This window comes from Erpetoichthys calabaricus, chromosome 1, assembly GCF_900747795.2.
Source record: "Erpetoichthys calabaricus chromosome 1, fErpCal1.3, whole genome shotgun sequence".
Taxonomy (NCBI): domain Eukaryota; kingdom Metazoa; phylum Chordata; class Cladistia; order Polypteriformes; family Polypteridae; genus Erpetoichthys; species Erpetoichthys calabaricus.
In genome coordinates this window covers 269,075,751-269,098,383 of record NC_041394.2, presented here as the reverse complement: position 1 = coordinate 269,098,383, position 22,633 = coordinate 269,075,751, and the positions used below count along the sequence as shown (strand labels likewise).

Here is a 22,633-nt window from a genome sequence, read left to right as displayed (position 1 = left end):
AAATTAATCACATAATCAATGCATCGCGATGTAGACGTGGATGATTCTGCATCAATGCAGTGGCAGAACATAATCGATTACAGTATATCATAATGACATTACAAAGTCGTCCGGTAGTGACTGCGGCTGCCAGATCTGAGTACAGCGCTGATCCATGTAGAGGTAACTCATCTCACTGACGTCACTCACTGCATACTCGCCGGTAGAGCATGGCGGAGAGAGGCCGAGAGATTAAAAACGCTCCAAACATTTTAAAAGCTGATATCTGGATTCATTTTGGATTTTACGAACAGATTGGGAAGCATGAACTGGACAAGTCATATGCGGTGTGTAAAGCCTTACACACAAAAATTTAAATATGTTGGGAACACTACCAATTTAAGAAATCATGTTAGCCATTTCCACCCTGAGACGCTAACAACACCGGCCAGAGAAATCCCAAACCCAGCACAGGCTGGAATTTACGCAACTCTGTTTATAATACCGCACAGCTCTGAGAAAGGGAAGAAAATAAACCAGGCTGTGGCAGCCTTCATAGCGAAAGATTTACGGCCATATTCCATTGTGGACAATGCCGGGTTTCAGCACCTGTTAAAGACGCTGAAGCCACGGTACAAGGTCCCGTCGTACAGCCACTTTACAGAAAAGGTTATACCGGCTCTTTACCACGAATCCAGAGCTCAGATAACAGCATCAATGAGCACATTACATTAGTGAGGACTGGCAGATCATGTCCAATGTGCTGCAGACGACAGATGTGTTTGAGTCTCACACAGGCGCGCATCTAGCGGAGGTACTGTCTCATGCTGTGGAAGAATGGCAGCTATCAGATAAAGATGTGGTGCTCATGACAGACAATGCTTCAAACATGTTGAATGCAGCTCAAGTCGGAAAATTCCAGCATATAAGATGCTTTACCCATACGCTGAATCCTACCTCTCAGCGGGCACTTAAAGTGGCCACACTCACCTTATGGGAAGAATCCGACGTATATCGACATTCTTCCATCGCAGTACTACAGCCAGACACCTTTTGAAAGTGAACCAGAAATGCCTGTGGTCACTGCAAAAATATCCACTCTCCAACCAGAGCACGTAGATCAATTGGTGTTCTTGCACAAAAACCTACAAATTCCCAAATGCTAAAACCAGTGCCTGTGATGTTTTGCACATTCAAAAAGTCCCCAGTGCTGATGTTAAAGATTTTAGGAAGGAATTGTGTTAAAAAAATGCTTTAGTTGCCTCACATTTTTATGCAATAGTTTTGTTCACCCTACTGAATTAAAGCTGAAAGTCTGCACTTCAACTGCATCTGAGTTGTTTCATTTAAAAGTCATTGTGGTAATGTACAGAACCAAAATTAGAAAAAAGTTGTCTCTGTCCAAATATATATGGACCTAACTGTATAATGCGAAAGTTCTGGAGTAATAATCTTTGGAATCATATAGTTTTTGCAGAATCATACACATTTGAATCAATCTGCAATGTTACAAGTTCATAGCTTCAAAGCATAACATTCTCATTTGAGGGGATGGGGATCCAGAACAGTGCATAAAAAGGCCCAAGACCACTTTTGTCACACTTATTTTTTGTTTTTGTCTAAATATAATATGCCGGTGAGCAGAAGAAGTGATAATTGTTCTTTTATCTGCATTATTCAAATCTAGTTTGCACAATATTCCTGAATCATAGAACAACAGTCAAGTCATGAATCAAACTATTCATGATAAAGTGGAAAAATGCTTCTTCATATTTTTCTCTACTGAGGAGCCAAAGATGCTTCCTGCTATATTTTTACCATTCTTAAAGTAGCACAAGTCTTAGTTCCTCTATATTAACATAGAACATCATCCATTTCACTGCTGCTTCAGTTATACATGAGTACACCACCCTTCAGCTGGTGTAAATTACAGACATTTTAATCAAATGGAAGTGAAACAGACAGTGTATGTTTATGTTCACTGATAACCTGGCTCAAGAACATTCAAATGGCTTAAGAACTCAAATGGAGAGTAGTTTCTACAGTATAATTCACAGTATGTGCAAGGTGTACTTCAAATGTCTAACCTTATAAAAGAACAAACATTTTCAATTGTTTCTGAAAATAGATAGATAGATAGATAGATAGATAGATAGATAGATAGATAGATAGATAGATAGATAGATAGATAGATAGAATACAATGTAGAAATGTACATAATACATGATGATCATTTTATTTACATATAATCAGATCAGAAAAGTTCCAGGGAATTAAACTAAATATTGTATCAATTTGAATCAATTGAATGGTACCATCATGGCTTGCTGTTGGGCAGGAAACCTGTATTTAAATTAGTATTCTACATAATCTTTAGTTTTTGTTTAAGCTTTTACAGAAATGTTCTGTATTTCCTGATATTGTATGCAACCTATAAAATGGAAACCACTAAATGCTTTTGAATTGAATGGTATCTTGAATGCAAATATCTTCCACTGTTGCAGAAACCAGTTTTCTGCCTGACTGCTTCATGCCTGGAGAGAGTGTTCCCAATACATGAGATGCATTAAAAAGCAAAACTGAAATTGCACTGAAATATTGACTTCTCAGAAATCTATTGAAGACTAATGTGAAAAAAATTACATGATCTACAGCTGTTATGTATAGTTTTCAGCATTTCTATCCTGGAAGTATTAGTGTAGCATTTGCAGGGTCACTTGATTGACACTGCTAATGTGTAAACAAATGTTCTGATAAAGATATTTGGTCATATGGAAGCAGATCTTTTAAAGTGACATCTTTTTATTGTAGTATGTTTCCACCTGGGTGGCACGGTGGCGCAGTGGGTAGCGCTGCTGCCTCGCAGTTGGGAGATCTGGGGACCTGGGTTCGATTCCTGGGTCCTCCCTGCCTGGAGTTTGCATGTTCTCCCCGTGTCTGCGTGGGTTTCCTCCGTGCGCTCTGGTTTCCTCCCACATTCCAAAGACATGCAGGTTAGGTGGATTGGCGATTCTAAATTGGCCCTAGTGTGTGCTTGGTGTGTTTGTGTGTGTCCTGCGGTGGGTTGGCACCCTGCCCAGGATTGGTTCCTGCCTTGTGCCCTGTGTTGGCTGGGATTGGCTCCAGCAGACCCCCGTGACCCTGTGTTCGGATTCAGCGGTTTGGAAAATGGATGGATGTTTCCACCTTTAAGTTATAATGATATTCTTGGTAATCTATTAATTGATTACATCTTGCCTGAAGAAGGGGCCTGAGTTGCCTCGAAAGCTTGCATATTGTAATCTTTTTAGTTAGCCAATAAAAGGTGTCATTTTGCTTGGCTTTTCTCTACATTGGTAATCTAAATAAAAGAGCTGCAAATGAAGCAGGATATGCAGTAATTTTAAACAACAGAAGTCAAAGCAACAGTCACATGATATTTTATTATTTACAACCACCTACATTATATCACTATAATTCCTCCAAATGCATTAGAAGAAGAATTAGTTTTTATTAGTTTAGGGTAATATATTAATAGATTGCTTTGTGGAATACATGAACATAAAGGCAGATCAATGTTGTTAAAATGTGGAATATTGTAATAACACCATTGTTTTTAAATACATTCACAGAACATATGGTATATATTCAGAATTATCAGGACTTTATTCATTTTTTAAATAGAAATTTTGTCCCTTAATTAATGGAGCATGGGTCATTGAGTAGAAGCAAACTATAAATATTCTTTTACATAGCAAAAAGCAAACCAATTCTAAAACCTCTTTCTTTCTCTTTTCCTGTGTATATTTTTAGTCTTTTAGTCTTCCAGTATGCACTCTGTGACACCTTGCTGGCTGAGTGAATAAAAAACACTTATTTAAATAACACTTATTAAGTCAAAGCAAAAACACCTGAATTTAATTTCCGAGGCCTGATTTATGAAGATCAGTCAGTTATGTTTGTCCTTTGCTTATTAATGTATTGGTGTTCCCTATATTACCGCAGTGTAGGTCTTCTTAATTTAAACTCTGGGGACTACTTAAGATTTATGAATTTAATTTTATGCATTTTTTTAATCAATGGCCAAATTCTTCTTCTTTTATGAATTATTTTTTTAATCAAATTATTTATTCCACGTTTTCAGTGTTAGACACCTTGTGCATTCTATGATATGATTTTCAGACCTGGGAATGGTGTTTACTATAAGTGCCTGATGGCCAGGTGTTGGCTCATCCTGCAAAAGCTCTGTGGACCAGCCATGTGGGCTCACCAACCCCAAGGTGAAGTGTGAGAGTCAGGTTTAATGCATTTGTTGAGAGGCAAGAATGGGAAGGACCCAAGCATACTTTGGCAATTAAAAGTGGCTCTCTGTATGTGGACTTCTCTGTTGAGAAAGGAGAGGCAATTTACAGTATATAATAGGCTAAACAATGCTGGCTTGAATTAGTCAGGGTAATCTCTACACACTGCTTTGGTTTTAGAACTAAACTTATCAGTCGAGGGTTTTCTTTCTTTCTCTCTCTCTCACGGTGGGGGTGAGTTCAGTTCCATAACAGCTTCTCCTTGCTTCTCATGAGAGGTCAGGAATGTAGATTGTGTTCAAACTCTCATTAATGAAGTTTGCAGCCAAAGGCTGTAGCCAAAAGGTTGGTGGTGTCTGTCATGGTGGCAACCATAGAATCTCTCGGTAAACACCATGAGGAAAGTGAGGTGTCAAGTTGAAGAAGGATGTTTTCTGTGTAGTTTTAACAGGAGATCTCTCAAGATTTGACTGGATAGCATCAGCAGGACAAAAATGTGGTAGTGATCAAAACAAAGGAACATGTGTTGGTGGAGTTTAGTGAAGCATTAGGGAATGAGTTTTGGACCGCCTCAAAGAGCTTCCGTTCAACCATTTGGCAACTCAGGAATGGTAGACTGGAAAGCACCCAGGCTTTCCTCAGCAAAGGTAAGGACATTTGACTTCAAATGGAGACACTGTTGAGAGGTATAAAGAACATTTTGAGAAATTCCTAAACCCAGTGAATATACAGTACCCTCCTTAGCAGATAATACCCACAGAATTGGTTGCAGTTCGAACCACTTCAGTTGCTGAACACATGGTAATTAAAAATCTACATAGTGGAATGCCTGTGTGAGTGGAAAACATCTGGTTGGAAATACAGAAGAACATATTTGTTGTTGCAGAAAAAGCAGAGTAGTGCCTAGTTTGAAAATCTAAGGATTGCATATCTGCTGATCACATATAATGCTGTCTATCCTCTTGGTCTTATGAGATTGTGATCCCTTCTGTACCCAGGAACTGTTTGTTTCACAATTGACTGTGATAGTTGATATGAGAATTACCACATCTACATTCCAGATAAGAATGGTTTGATCCCTCCCCGTACAGGGTGAACAGCTGTCCAAGTGTCCAAGTTTTTGGACCTTTGGGTCTTATTGACAGGTGAGGGTAGAGTTAATCTAGGAAGGCCTCAAAGTACTACTGCTTCTCCCATTTCAGACAAGCCAGTTAATGTGTTTTGTCCATTTACTGAAGAAGCTCCAGGATATCACTGTCAGAAGATCTAGATATAACTCACTGGGAGAGGAATGAGGGGTGGAGCCTCCAGGACATGCTGGAATATTATATCTCTTTAAAGTTCTAGGAGACTCTACGTATTTGCCAAGATGGACTGTAAGAACTTGCAAGGAATAAAGAGACCTGTTTAGCTCAGACCAACTTGTTACTACAATGACCTTCAGGAAAAGCAAAATGAAAGTTGTGTTGATGTAATTTAAAAAATATATCAGCACTCTGTACTGAGTTGATTAATGCGAAAGACGATCAAAGCTTTTCATCTTACAGTGTGCAGGTCAGGCCATCAATAATCTGGCTCTGGTCTTTATCCCAACGCATACTGGAATGTGTAGAAGTAATTATTAAGACTAAATTATACCAGGACACAAAGTAGTAGGAAATGTATGATAGTGACAGGTGTGAAAATGAGGCTTGAAGTCTGAAGATCAGGCTCTTATTTGTACCTGTTTAAACATACACTTTTATTTTGGATTAACCATGTCTGACAAATTGTTCAAAATCTGTGAGAATGGTGCAGTAAACATTACAAACTGTGTTTCACTCATAATAGGCATAATTAGACATTCAGTTAATGAGAGCTAGTTGCAATGAACTTGACAAATAAAATGTGAATAAATTTGTCACAAGATGAAATTACATTTTCATTACCACAATTCTGCTGTAATACTGCACAAAGTACATATTCATACAAAAATTACACAATGTGTACATTAATGCCACAAGGTTTGAAAATAGAGGAGAAAGAATGTTGTATAGGCTCAGTTATAGTATTTGGATGTCATGCTTATGTAAGCTATTATTTGATGTACATGTGTGAAATGAGCCCTCTGATAAATTGGAAAAGTTGGCACCTATGGCCACAATAGATCTGTAAAGATAAACATGAATAGAGGCATTAAGCCACCCCTGTGCCAGTCTGTCACTATATGTAGCTTGTTTACTTCATTTGACCCGCTGTGTTTAGTTTCAAATTAAATATTAATGAATTTGTTCACTTGATTCAATTTCCTGTTCATTTTACTCTGTATTTATTGGTGTTCGTAATAAATGTTATATAGGGTAATGTACTTGATTTTATATTACTGTCCTTTAGAATTGGATGTATTGTATTATAAAATCTTCTGTTGAGTGATTTTCCATTATATCACTAAAGTGAAATTTGCATGGAGCTACTACATGGATCATTCCATACCGATTATTCCTTCATTCCATACCAATTATTTCTTTATATATAGTAGCAATCAAGGACATAAGAGAAATTATTAGTTATTATGTATTATCAAAATGCTTTGGACATAACCAGAAAGCAAGTTAAAAGTGGTTTTAAACTATAAAACAAATGCTAGAAACACACTAATTTGTCTGTTGACTCAAAGGGTAATAAATTATATTTCCAGTCCTAAACTTTCTTTTTTGGTATGAAATTACATTTGTTCTTTTTTTCGCTTTTAATTTATTTAACATTACTTAGTAAACTTGTGAAATTTACAAGTTTAGATGACACTAATTCTGGTGGGATTGCAGATACTGAGGAGGCAGCAAAAACAAATCAAAAAGACCTGGAAAATCTTCATAACTTGCCAAGCACTTAGAAAACTCAAATTAGAGTAGAAAAGTGCAAAAAGTACACATTGACAAAATGAACTTTGGTTACAAATATAGGATGAGGGACACTGCCTTGCAGTAAGCAACCTCTAAAAAGGATTTAAGCATTTTATGTTGACTAAACATTTTCACCATCTAGGCAATGTGCAGAATTGCTTAAATAGATAAAAGTTAAGTTAGATTGTAAAAGCTTCTGAATATAAATAAATGGACATCATGCTCAGAATATATCATACATGGACTCAGCCTGTAGTGCTGTGTGCAGTTCTGGTTATCCCATTATAAAAAAGGCAGAGTTAAAGAAGTCATTCAGGGCAGAGAAACCCTCAGATTTTTTGTTTTTAATTTTATTGATTTTATTGTAATCATTCCATAGAAATAGATCAATTTTTACTAAAAAAAATAGGACTGAAAACAAATCAACCCCCACCCCTGAGAAAGAGAGCATGGCCAACGGACTAAAACTTAAATATAGTAAAAATAAATAAATTGAAGAGTTTAGTAGGTGGATACAGATAAATGGAGAAGAAAAAGAAATGGGGAGAGAATCTGCTTCCTCTGTGCTTTAAGAGCTTATTCTAAAATATTATTGATTAGATCCTGCCAGGTTTTGAAAAATTTCTGCACAGATCCTCTAAGTGAGAATTTGATTTTTTCCAATTTCAAATAATATATAACATCAGTTACCCACTGACTTAAATGAGGAGAGTTAGGATTCTTCCAGTTCAGCAAAATAAGTCTGCGTGCCAATAGTGTAGTGACGGCAATCACAGTTTGTTTGTCCTTCTCCACTTTAAGCCCATCTGGAAGAACACCAAACACAACTGTTAATGGGTTAGGACGGACTGTGACACCAAGGCTGTCTTAAAGGCACTTAAAAATGTTTGTCCAGAATGATGTTAATTTGGCGCAGGCCCAAAACATGTGACTTAGTGAGGCTGGAGCTTGATTGCAGCGTTCACAGGTTGGATCTTGCCCTGGAAACATTTTGGACAATTTCAAGCGCGCATATGGAGCTTGAATGAATTCTCTGCATTGCTACCTTCCACTCCTTTTCTGATATGTTGAGTGAGAGATCCTTTTCCCATTGTCCTGTTGGATCTTTGAAAGGGAGGGACTGTAAAATATTTTTATATATTGCAGAAATGCTGTCTGAGTCCTTGAGACCGAGCAATAGTTTTTTCCAGCATAGAGGAAGGTGGGAGATGGGTAAAATCGGGCAGGTTCTGTTTCACAAAGTTTCTTATTTGAAAATAGTGAAAGAAATGTGTTGCTGGAAAATTAAATTTGGAATGTAATTGTTCATAGGATGCAAAGATGTTGTCTATATAAAGATCTCTAAGTAATTTAGTCCGAAATGTTTTCCAGATATTAAAAACTGCATATATTTGCAAGGGTTGAAAAAGGTGGTTCTCATGCAGAGGTGCCACAGATAAAAGATTCTCCATCTTAAAATGCTTTCTACATTTGTTCCATATTCTGAGTGAGTGAAGCACAATTGGGTTATTAGTACTGTAAGTGGGCAGCATGGTGGCGCAGTGTTAGCGCTGCTGCCTCACAGTAAGGAGACCTCAGTTCACTTCCTGGGTCCTCCCTGCATGGAGTTTGCATGTTCTCCCCGTGTCTGCGTGAATTTCCTCCCACAGTCCAAAGACATGCAGGTTAGGTGCATTGGTGATCCTAAATTGTCCTTAGTGTATGCTTGGTGTGTGGGTGTGTGTGCCCTGCGGTGGGCTGGCGCCCTGCCTGGGTTGGTTCCTGCCTGGGATTGGCTGCAGCAGACCACCGTGACCCCGTCTAAATACTTTCCAGATGCACTGTATATTGGCAATAACTTGCATTTATTGGGGCACAAAGCAGGGAGTATGGAGAAGTACTGCAGGATTTTATTTCCATTGTGGACAAAGCCTGTGTATGTTCATCTATTTGTGTCCAGGTTTTTATAGCTTGTATGTTTGCTGCCCAGTAGTAAAACTGAAAGTTAGGTAGAGCCATGCCACCTTCTGTCTTAGGTCTTTGTAGAGTCGCTCTTTGGATACGTGGATGTTTTAGGTTCCAAATAAATGAGGTTATGGTTGAATCTAATTGCTTAAAGAATGATTTATTGATGTATATTGGAATGTTTTGAAATAAAAAGAGAAGCTTAGGAAGGATATTAATCTTAACAACGTTAATTCTTCCAGCTAGAGTGAGATGGAGGGTTGCCCATCTATGCAAGTCTTGCTTAACCCTCAGAGTTTTTGCACAAAGAATTGTGGGAATTTGGAACAAAAGTACTAAGCCATAGTTGAACATAGAAACCTTGTCAACTGAATGGTCTCCTATGTTCTTATGCTTGCTAAATCAAAAATACCTCATCAGCTCTCACACTAATACCAAAATTATTCCTTAAATTAAGAAAATGTAGAAGACTACCAAACATAAGCAGCCAGTAAGACATCTACCATATGATGCTTTTGTATGTGGTGCCTTATAAAATGCTACTGTATTTAGGCAGTTCCTATCAGTGGCTACAATGGCATTATTAAATAATTTAAATGTAAATTTTGGAAATATTTTACAGGTTATTTGTTTATTATGTCTATGGCAAATAAGTATTGAAAAAGTCCAGAAAATATTAAGTAATTAATCAGAGTGTAAAGCATAATATAAAATAATATTTAAATTTATACCTGCTCTTTTTCTTTAGACCAAAGTTTCTCCAAGTGGGACATCTACTGGAACTCAAAAGAAAGTTAAAAGAACTCTTCCAAATCCTCCACCAGAAGACGATGCAGGTGGAAGTCAATCAAGTTACACAGCTGTTGGTTCAGTTTCCCGTAGGCGAATATGCAGGACTAATACTATGGCTAGAGCCAAGATCCTCCAAGATATTGACAGAGAGCTAGATCTTGTGGAGCGAGAATCATCTAAGCTTAGAAAAAAGCAAGCAGAGCTTGATGAAGAAGAGAAGGAAATTGATGCCAAACTGAGATATCTTGAAATGGGTATAAATCGAAGAAAAGAAGCATTACTCAAGGAGAGAGAAAAGAGAGAACGAGCATATTTGCAAGGTGTTGCTGAAGAAAGAGATTATATGTCAGATAGTGAAGTAAGCAATATCAGAGGGACTAGAGTAGATGGCCAGCATGGTTTGGAAAGACCAAGAACAGCACCACAGTCAGAATTTAACCAGTTTATTCCCCCACAAACTAAACCTGAATCCCAATATGTTCAGCCTACAAGTCCTTATTCTCAGTACCAGTATGCTGCGCCTTCACTACCAACACAAGCTTCTACACAATATTCCCAGCAAACACATTACCAGCAGCAATCACTGTATCATCACCAGGTTTCACCTTACCAAACACAGCCCAGTTACTCTTCTGTAACAACAATATCATATCCACAAACTCCCCCTTCGCAGTCCCAACAGACCAATTATCAGCACCCATCACAGATGTTGTTAATGCAACAGAAATCTAGGCAGACAACACTTGCTGATCTAGAGCCAAAGATAACAACCAATTATGAAGTAATACGCAACCAGCCCATCATGATTGTTCCTTCTTCCAGTGATACTACGTATGCAGTTCCTCACCTAGGAAGCAAATATAGCAATCTTGATTTAAGAATAGGCATAGATGAAAGAAGTAGTATAGCAAGTAGCCCTATGTCAAGCATATCTGCTGATTCTTTCTATGCAGATATTGAACACCACACTCCGAGGAATTATGTTCTAATTGATGATATTGGTGAGCTTACCAAAAGTTCTACATCATTATCCTCAACATTTAACATTCCCGATAAGGATATTTCGAAAGCTGATCGCTTACTTCGAACTGCTGATGTACGAAGGACTCCAGAAGTTACAGATTTTCTTGGACCATTGCAGTCTTCTTCAAGGTTGCATGCTTATGGAAAAGCTGATGAAGAATCAATGGAGGATCCTTACGAGTTAAAATTACTTAAGCAGCAGATTAAGCAGGAATTTCGTAGAGGAACAGAAGGTCTTGATCACCTTTCAGGTCTGTCTCACTATTATCACGGTGATACCAGCTACAGGCATTTCCCTAAATCTGAAAAGTACAGTATCAGTAGACTTACTCTTGAAAAGCAAGCTGCAAAGCAGCTTCCCCCTTCAGTATTGTATCAAAAACAGAACAAGCACAAAAAATCTCTGATTGATCCCAAAATGTCTAAATTTTCACCTATTCAAGAAAGTAGAGATTTAGAGCCAGACTATGGCAGCTACCTAACCTCTAGTACTCCTTCAGTTAGTGAACTTTCCTCAAGAGCTCGACTACTGCAGGATGATATTACTTTTGGACTGCGAAAAAATATCTCAGATCAACAAAAATATCTTGGGTCAACATTAGGGGCAAATCTTGCACAGTCTCTAGGACAGACGCTTAATTTGTGCCCAACCTTGAGATCTTCTATGCAAGATGATCTTGATAAACCTTACCCAAGTGGTAGCAGGTCACGGCCATCATCAAGACCCTCCTCAGTTTATGGACTGGATCTTTCAATAAAACGGGATTCATCTAGCACATCCTTAAGGCTTAAAACACAAGAGAATGAGCCATTAGACGTTTCTTACTCTCATGCCACACCATCTGTAAGAACAAAACCAACTAGTCTACCAATTAGCCAAAGCAGAGGGAGAATACCAATTGTGGCTCAAAATTCAGAGGAAGAAAGTCCTTTAAGTCCAGTTGGGCAGCCAATGGGTATGGCTCGTGCTGCGGCTGGACCACTGCCACCTATATCTGCTGATACAAGAGACCAGTTTGGCTCAAGTCACTCTCTTCCCGAAGTCCAACAGCATATGAGAGAGGAATCAAGAACACGAGGCTATGACAGAGATATAGCATTCATTATGGATGACTTCCAACATGCAATGTCAGATAGTGAAGGTAAAATAGGCCTACGACTGTTATATCATCACCATAATCCAGATGCACTTTTCTATGCATGCATCTAATTTCAGTATGAAGCTTTTGTTCTGTTTCTGTTTCTGCTGTTTCTTCATGTATATTCAGTGTATTCATTGTTTCTTACTGTACTGCTAAATGTACTGTTCTGCATAAAGCATGCTTAAATCCCTTTAAAAAAACTTTTAATTTTTCTTATTTTTGATTGTGTATGAACTGTATGTTTTTATGTATCCATCCCTAAAAAATTATTCTTACTGATTTATTATTGATTATATGTCATTTTAATTTTAAATTGCATGAAAGTTTTTAAAAATGGTAACACTACATGTAGAATGTGTATTGAATACACTAATGTTAACATAAATTGCTTCTTAAATTAAGTGTGTTGGAGTATCTGAAAATGTAAAAATATAATTTGCAAACAATTTTATTATGCTGTCAACATGGTAGTACACCTTTTTTGTTTTATATAGCTTATTTAGTGAATGCAGAGATATACATGTTAGAGAAATATCAAAGTTAATTTCTATATTTTAAGTAAGCCCATTTTTTTAAAGGTAACATACACATACATTTTATAGTTACAGTATGCAGAGCTATATATATTGACTTAACTTTGCTATTATTTTCTTTAGTGTTTTGGAAATGGAGAAACCAAAAGGTTTTTCAAATTTAATTTACACATATAAATGTATACAAATATTTGTTATTATCCTATTTTATCATCACAGCATACAGTACATTAAATCTGTATTATCTATAGAAAGTTAAAGTGTGAGAGAAGTAGGCTAAAGAGTTCAAAATTTCGTTTTTTAGGTCCTCCAGAAACATTACATATTTTTACACTAAGAAATGGTGCAGTGGTGCTAATAAAATTATGCACTTGAAACATAACAAATGTATGCATGTAGATGGAAAATTTTATATTTTTTCATACAGCTCAAATTAATCATAAATAACTGCTATATGCAAATTAAAGTAGGTATTCTTATATAATAAGAGGTACTGAAACACAATTTAAGCATTCATTATGTAGTACATTCTAGAGTGAGATTCCAGATTATTTAAATTGATATTTTTAGAAATTTAGATAATAATGTATTCATGTTCCTTAGTAACCACACTTCTGTAATCCCTTACCTACAAAATGTTATAGATATAAGAACCTTTTCTACTGTTTCTTACTTTATAATTTATAACGTATTGTCTTCTGACCGCATGCTTGTATATTGTGATTAAATGTATGTTCATTTAAATAAAACAGCAATAATTTGCATGTGTTTGACTTTGTATAATGACTTTAAAAGAGCATGGCATTTGGCATACATATGCATGGCCTGTTTGATATTTTGTTCTAATAATTTTCAACAATTAAATTTGATCACTTTTACACTTTAGACTTACACATTAATTATACTCTCCAGTATCTGCTATAGCATTTTGAAACAATGTCTGTCAGACAAAGTATAGATTATCAGTCATTCGCTAAAGCTATTATTTATCTATTTATTTATCTACTAATTTAAAACATTGTAACATTTGTGTGTTTTAATATATAAATCGTCAAGAAAACTATAAGGTCACATGAAATATATTAACTAAATAATACTTACTAAATATACATTATAACATTGTGGGATGTTAAATAGAGAAACTAATTGGTGATAAATTAAGATTTACAGGAATAGACTTTTTTTTACAATAGTTTTATTGACAAAAAAATATAAATTGTACTCAATCTCACATCCCAAGCAAACATATTGCTGTTTTTGAATTTAACAGAACTACTGTTGCGCACAATTAACAAAATTAAGTACACAATTAACATCTGACATAGCTGCATAATAACAGGGAGATGGGTTTTGTGTTTTTCATTTTTTTTACAAAGAAACTATAGTAATAAACATTTTTAAGCTTAGATTGGAAAAATGATTAAATGATCATACTGAAGTCAAATAATGAAACAATTCCATCTATCCATTTTTGAAACCACTTATGTTCCATTTCCACTTATAACCCACAACTGCACTATCTCTGTACATGATAGAAAACCTCACATCCCACTTTAAACTGAAATCAGACTAATTTAGATAAACTATGTAATGTAACACAGAGATTAAAGGGATATGAAATGAAAAATAGAATACCTAGACAGCTGACTCAAATCCCATTTCATGGAGATTATCACAATACCACAGTTATGTCCATCTATAAAATTAAGATTTCAAAAACAAACTGCTCAAAGAGTGCACTAATAAGTTGTCATATAGATGAAATACAAAAATGAAAAATGTATATTTTTAATGTTATTATGCCTAATCATTGAAAAAGCACTGTCATTTTAGGAGAGTGACATGGTGGTGCTGTAGGTGGTGCTGACTCAGCATCCCTAGTTTGAACCCTGTGCAGACTTTCTCCTAGTTAAATTTGGACATTGTCAACATGTCTGCTAGGTTTCACCCTCTAAGTACTCTGGCTTCCCTCTCACAACACCAAACAGCATGAAGGTTAAATTGCTTGGACATTCAAAAATGTCATGTCTGGGCCTTACAATGGGCTGGTACTGTGTCCACTGCTGTGTCCTGCCTTGTGTGGACAATCTCTTGTCCTCCTTGATCCTGAATTGGACTAAGTGGGTTTGAAAATGCTATTTTCTTTTAGTCTTTAATAATTTGATAGAAATAAGCCAGTAGATACCTATTGAGTCTTTTAGTAGGTTAATTTTAATGATCAGCAATAAATTAATAACTGATAACATTAAGAGCCCGTAAGAGTTTAAACAGGTAAATAATAATACAATTTGACTGTTGTGGAGAGTAAAACATTAAAACTGAATAGATTAATCCTAAAACAGTCCTAACCTTAATCAATCTTAAAATGCAGCATACCTAAGAAAAAAAAAATGTTTCTCGGAATATACAATACTGGATTTTGTATCAATAAAAACAAAAAAAGTAAAACTTTAGTATTTACATATGTGCACATATCACAATCACAATACTGAGTATGGTATGATCTCTCAATAAACTGTTGAACACAAATCCACTTAACCCATGTGGTTACCTCATTTGGTACCTATTGGTCCATTCCTATGGGACCAAAATTTGCATATTGATTATGTTAATTTAACAGAACAATGACACGTAGACTGGTTGCAGTAACAATGTTAAATGCATAGTTTCAATTCTAATAAAAATACATGTTAGGGGAGAATTATTGAAATGCACTTCACTTCTTCAGAGTTTAAATAATTATAGTTCTTACAGTACAGTGTATTGTCCAAAGATGCTAAATATAAAAATAAATAAAGCAGCACTTTACAGTTGAATAACTGAAATGTAAACTAAACACAAAAACAAACTCAACCAAACTCTTTGGAAACATGTTGGCTTTTGCTAATTACTTTTTTAACACAAATATAATGTATACTTATAAAAGATGCACTTAAAGCTAACCTGACTTCCTTCAAAATAATTTTTCAGCAATCATTTAAAAGATACTCATTAGTCTCCATACATTGTTCTCTGTTTAATTTAGGTAATTAAAAGTGGGTTTAAAATAATTTGCTTTGAATGTTTTAATGTGTGGAATAAACAGTAATACATCTTCACATGTAGGACATGACCAGCGCATCTTTTTTATGTAATATAATAAACAACTTATTTCATGGGCATAAAGGAACATCTTTCTTCTTTTTCTGTAACTTTTTTAATCATGTATTGGATTTAGATTCTAAATTTTAATTTTGCACCACAGCAGGAGGCACTAGCTGGGATTTAGAAGGTGAGAGCTAACTAAATTTATAAAACTCATAAAACATAAATATATATTCACCATATTCCTCATGGTTTGAACAAATCATATGAGTGGTTCACTTTTGACCCCATTAGTTTTTTCATCTTCCATATGCACCATAACTATCGTCCTTTTCAAGATTCAGGTATTTTGTGAAGCATGATATGTCTCTATAATTGTATATACTGTAGAATGTAAAAAGTTTTCATTGAAATATACTTTATTACCTAAACCATTTAAATAAAGATGCACTTTCTAAAATAACACTTAAATTACATTTAATTATTGAATCATGTTATAGCCTTTGAACCTGCACTGTTGCTGTTACTGGTGCGTCTGTACTACATAGCATTAATAGATGTTTGAGGTCCTTTGGTACAGTGCCTATCATGAACAAGTAAACCCTCTAAATATGACTACACATTCTAATGCACTGTGCAAACTTTAAGGAAAATGTCACAAAAATCCTAAGAAACATATTAAATAAATTATGTCATACATTATTACAATTACTTGCATTTTTAAATACATTAATTTGTATTTCAAATTACGAGCTGTCTTTTAGAAAAATTGTTAAAACCTTTATTATATACTGTTTCATTACAAAAAATAGTACATTTGAATACACTTTTTCAGGATGGATTTATTAATTATAATAGTGAGCATTGGTAGGGAGGTTTTTTTTTTGGCTCAGCTAGATTAAATAGTAGCCTTCCACACTATATATAGGTTTAGGATCCATGCAAGTGTCACAAAGGCATTGTGAGGATGACATAGGGAAGATTGGTCCCACTGAAAGCTTGAAGAAGAGAGACCTTGGAGAGAGAGAATGAAAAAGGAATGCAAGAAAGAGAGACACTTGACACACTTGTTGCAGAATTGGACTCCCACATGCAGTGCCAGTGTGGGAGTAAAGGAGTCACAAGGATAACAGCCAGGTTCTCCAGTGTCTGCATGAGAGAAAGTGGGCCGAGCTTAGATCACTCCTTCTAGCAACAGGTGTACCTGGTCCCCTAGGTAAAGAGAGACAGAATGAAACCAAAAAGGAAATGGCAAAATTGGAACTGCCTGTTGAGCACTGCAGGACATATAGTCTCAAAACGGGTTATGCCCAAGAACTGGCTATTGAAGGGCAACAAAATGGTCAGGAGTCCAAGTGCTAGGGTTAGATCATGTAGCTTGGTGTCTGTATACTGCAAAAGTTGAGGTGCCCTCAAGTGATTTCAGGACTTGACTGGAAGTCCTTATTATGGCTAGAGCCATACCGAGAACAGAATTAGGAGTGAAGTGGGGTAAACAGTCTTGGAAGGAAAAGTGGTCAAGTTCCAGAGAGTAAAATAAGAGTGTATAAGAAAGAAGGGAAGCAAGATGTATGTTTACCTCTAATTATCCATCCTTTTAATCTAGGCGTTTAATAAATAGAAGCACCTAAGTATATTCTTCTTCCTATATACTGTATTTATATATATATATATATATATAGAAGAGAAGGTCTGTGATACGGTTTGCATATTTGCAGCTGGAGATCCACAAAAGGAGAAAAAATGAATCACGTATCATAAAGTAGTTTTCAGGAATAAAAACTACTTTATGATACGTGATTCATTTTTTCTCCCTTTGTGGATCTCCAGCTGCAAATTTATATATATAGCTGTCAATGCTGTTATTTTATAAAACATTTTGTCTGAAATTAGGATGTTGCTAAAGAAACATGTTAAGAATTAAATGATGAAGATGAGTGTTTATTTTAGATGATTAATTACAATTTTATGTCGTTCTTATTGAAGAATTAATGTAAAGAAAATTGTTGCAGACTTCCTTTTCATAATATATTAGGTATGCTGTACCTGCTCACCTACATTAATTTCATTGCACAGTAAATGTGTAATATTTTATTACAAAATACAGTAATTACCACATAATTCATCATTCAGTAATTTTTAAAGTATAATAAAAGATATAATTTTAAATGAAAAGTTAGCTGCCTTTTGTTTTAGAGTTTGTTTTAGAAAATATCACTTAAATATATTATCAAGGCAAGTAGTTAAGAGTTAAATAAAATTGTAATTGGAGGTTGTTTATTGCAGTAGGATTAAACTGAAGCCTTTAAAAGTGGATATTTGTAAATAATAAAAGTTTTTTTTCTGTATATTACATTACAAAAAATAGTTATCAAAAGTGTTTATTGGATTTTTTATCATATAAGTCAATTTACAACATGCTAATTTAATTTTAAAGAAAGTCTAAATTGCCTGTACATTTAAAGCTGTTTGTGCAGATATTGAAAACAAAGAATAAAAATATTTAAAAATAATATTCTTACAATGTCAAATGTGTATGTTTCAGTTGGCTCAAAAAATATTTATATTTATTTTTAACCAAATTATGCTTATTATGTGCCACATGGGAGATATTAAGGAAATGAACTAATAATTAGTAATTCAGCATAAATCCCAATTTTTTCTGCAATGACTTTATTAGGTTATCCCATAGATTTTTTTTTGTTTGTTTTGATAATCAGTGGTCAGAACAGTGGACTAAACAACCATCCATCCATTTTCCCAGACCACTTTATCTATTACTGGATTGTAGTTGTGAATTTCTGCATATTTGTAATTAAAGTCAGGTTCTGATTTCATTTAAGAAATATTTTGTTTATTAGAATGCACTGATTTTAGAAGTGTAGTTGATGCAGAGAACATTGTGTAGAAAAAAATATTAAAAAATATCAACTTGTATATATAGATTTTAAATGAAAAATATATTACGCATGGGAAAAGGTAAAAAAAGTATAATAAAAAGTAGTATTAGTGTACAACCAGATATTCTTAAATGTTTTGACATTTTCTTTTTTTTTCAGTTTTTGCTCCACTTTTTCTGTTCTTTTGTTTTCATCTGCTACTTATATTTTGGCAGTCTGTTTCATTCTTCTCCTGCATGCACAACTAGCCTAGCAGGTCTATCATCCTGTACACTGTATACAGTGGCTCTGCGCATGTGCTGCTCTAAATGATATTTTCTTGACTAGTTAGAACCACTGACTTTAACTTGCTTTCCAAAGCATATCACCTACGCAGAGAGGAGACTGATTGGTTCGACAAACCACGGGAGCCCCGCTTGGAGAATGGGCACGGCTTGGACCGGAGGTTTCCAGACAGAATGTCACACATTAAACAGAGCGAGGTAAGCAAGCATCATTTTACTGTAAGTATAAAGGGCAAACAAAAACATAAAGGAGAATTGCATGGAATTTTTTACGTTAAAATTACATTAAATTGTTAATGCCATTTAATTTTATAGATTATTATTTGGTGTTGAGGAGCTGTTTTGTTTTTATGGTAATATCCTTTAATTTGTAGGATGTCACACAATATAGTAAAGCTGTAAATTTTCTTCTAATAATTGTTTTGCTTTCTTCTTAAAATGTATTTAATTTGCTCTATTTTATTTTCTTGAAAGCAGACCGTTTAGTCACTCAATCACTCCTTTGCCACAGTGCAGTAAAGTTACAAAAGGTTATACACAATGTGGTTTTTTGAATTGGCTCAGCTAGCATAATCCTGTGGCCACTGGGACTTTTGATTTACAGAACCTCAATATCATAGTTGGTAACTCATTCCTGCTCTCATCAAATTCCTTGTTTAATAACCTGGCTCATACTGATCTAATTCAGCTCTGACATAGACACTGTACTGCAGAGGTGTGAAATGCAGAGCTTCAGCAATGGTTGAGGATTTCACTAATGGAACGGACATGTTTGGCTTCATTTTCATGGTCTTGCTTTTTAAGATTAAGAACCTTTACAAGTTTCTGCATTATTTTCCTTAACTAAGCAGCCAAACAGCAATGAAACTCAAAATGATCCAACAGAAGACCAGCTAACTTGATCAATTTTTCAGCTGAGCATTCATCATACAATGTCTGTTTGAATTAAATATTTGAATAGAAAAAAGTGAAGGTGTAAGAAACATTGCTCTGCTCTGGTTCACATAACATGCTGATAGTGGTCTGTTTCATTGTGTTATGAGCTCACCTAATGTGAACAAACATCCTGCATTGTTTTCTTAATGAGGGATATGAATAAATATCAAAATCAACTATATACCTGTTACCTGTAAGCACCTGACTGTACCACTCTCAGTATTATACCCAACATATTCAACCTGAAGCATAGCATGTTTGGGCCTGGCCAGTACTTGGATGTGAGACAAGCAGGGAGAAGCTTGGGTTGGTGTTAGAAGAGGTGCTTGGGAGACCAGCAGGGGATGCTTACCCTGCGGTCTGAATGTGGATCCCAATTCCCCAGTGCAGTGATGGGGACACTGTGCTATAAAAATGATGCTATCCTTTGGATGAGAAGTAAAATCAAGGTCCTGACTCTTAGTGGCCATTAAAGATCCCTGGACATCCTTCATAAATAGTAGGGTGTGTCCTGATGTCCTAGCTAAATTGCCCACTTCAGCCTAGTTATTTTTTCTCCCTAATTATCCCCTGTCTCTAATTGGTTAACTATCTCTCACCCCTTCACCGCCTAACATCTAAAGTGTGGTAAGTGTCCAGGCAACAAAATGGCTGCTGTTACCTCTTCCAGGTGGATGCTACACATTAGTGGTGGTGAAAGTGGTTCCCCTTCTTCAGGAAACTTGGGGCCTAAGCTGCCTCAAAAGCTTGCATATTGTAATCTGTTCAGTTAGCCAATAAAAGATGCAATTTTGCTTGACTTCTCATTGCATCCATTATGGCTAACAAGGTACAACACCCTACTACTATTAATATTGAAAGAACTTCTAGAACTGTTTTAAAGTGCTACAAATCCAAATGTCTTGGAGATAATTAACAAGTTAGGCACAGTATCTAATACACTAGAATTTCAAGCACAATGTTTAATCATTAGTCTATGTTACTGTGGGATTCTAAGCAAGTCAGTTCTTTACCTGCCTGTGCAATGGATGCCAGTCTATCACAGTGCCCACTCCTGCTCACATTAACACTGAATCTCACATGGAGTCAATCTTCGAATCAACCTAACACTTATACTTTATAAAGAAATGGAAAACCCAAGCAAAATACACACAGATAGGAAGAACATTCAGACTCCACCCAGACAATAGCAAGGCATATATTGCAACATAGTTTGCACCTTTCCTAACAGTATGGAGTCAAAGAAATCCATAAGTGAGGAGACATCGATCCTGTTACAAGTGCTGCATACCCAATACATTTTTACTTTTTGTTTACATATTTCTATACCATGCAACTGAAAGTACTAAGCAGTAACTTTAGAACATTAGAAAAATTTACACAAGAACAGACCATTCAGACCAACAACGCTTACCATCCTATTCACTTAATTCTTCCAAAATAATATCAAGTCTAGTTTTGATGGTCCTTAAAGTCCTACTGTCTACCACACTACTTGGTGACTTCAATAAGACTTTTAAAAATTATGCTGTACCCTTCTAGTATAGTGATCTACTTATCAGTAATTTATATTTTTATCTAGTTACATTATAACTGTTTTAAGTTTACTAAAAGTATTTTATACCCGCTAAAGAACTTTTCTGATATACTTGCTTAACCTATAAGCTGTTTGACTCTCTACTCTCAGGTTAATATTATTCTGAATCCATGAGCCAGACATGGTCTCTGACAATGAGGGCTACTCTACTCCCAGCTAAAGCTCACTGGATCACTTGGAACCTGTTTTCTTAAAAGAAAGATAATGAAAGGGAAGAACCTTGGAAAGTCACTGTAGACCAGGGGTGTCCAACCCGGTCCTGGAGGGCTGCAGTGGCTGCAGGGTTTCATTCTAACCATCTTTTTAATTAGTGAGCCATCTTTGCTGCTGATTAACTTGTTTTGCCTTAGTTTTAATTGATGTTACTCAGACCCCTTAGTTATTTTGTTTTCCTTAATGAGCAGCCAAACAATAATGAGATGCATAACAAGCCACCACATGACCAGCTAACCTGAAAATAAAGAAAGATGAAGGTCTCGATCATGTTGGTCTGCTCAGGTCACCAAAACATCTTGACGGTGGTCTTAGAAAAAACAGAAAATCGACAGTCTGCTGTGACAGAATGAGAGCAGCAACAAGTCCTGATATTTAATAACAGCTTTAATTAACAGCAAGATTTGGCTTCTCATTAAGAAACTGGTTGGAGTGAAACTGGCTGGAGTTTGACATTCCAATTTAGCTGGTCATCTGTTGGTTCGTTTCACATCTCCTTACTGTTTGGTTGCCATTTAATGAAGAAACGAATCAATTCAGAAGACTGAATCCTTAAAAACAGGACTATTAAAATGAAGGGAAAAGGAGTTGATTAGCAGTGAAAACTGCTTGCTGTTTAGGAAAAGGGTTAGAATGAAAAACTGCAGCCACTGCGGTCCACCAGGACCGGAGTTGGATACTCCTGCTGTAGACCATTCTATAACAAATATCTACCTTCAATCAACCCAACATAGTCTTTGGGATTTAAGACAAAGATAGAATAGTCAAAGAAAGCCTGTAATTATCAAGGAACATGTCCAAACACCACGCTGCTTGAAGTATGATGCAGTAGAGTAACCAATGTGTCACCATGCCACAAAAAAAGCAGTGGTAATGATTACAATGTACTAGTCAAACATAACATATTTTCCAAAGTTACAGCAATTAGACAATTGTACCAAGGAAATATTTTTCTGGAAAACAAAAATGTTCTACAAGATTAGAAGCAGCTTGATAGTTAGATAGATAAAATGAAACCCCACCACATATAAAAGTCTCTGTAAT

The 22,633-nt window shown here is 35.6% G+C and overlaps 1 protein-coding gene across 1 annotated transcript in view; it reads left to right on the top strand.

Moving 5' to 3' along the window:
* pclob (piccolo presynaptic cytomatrix protein b) overlaps positions 1-22,633 on the top strand; it is a 421,215-nt gene that overhangs the window by 218,372 nt on the left and 180,210 nt on the right. Inside the window, exons 7-9 of the mRNA XM_051920046.1 lie at positions 9,834-12,042; positions 15,820-15,846; positions 18,920-19,041. Of these exons, the coding sequence (XP_051776006.1) occupies positions 9,834-12,042; positions 15,820-15,846; positions 18,920-19,041 (2,358 nt within the window). The remainder of the gene's footprint in view (positions 1-9,833; positions 12,043-15,819; positions 15,847-18,919; positions 19,042-22,633) is intronic.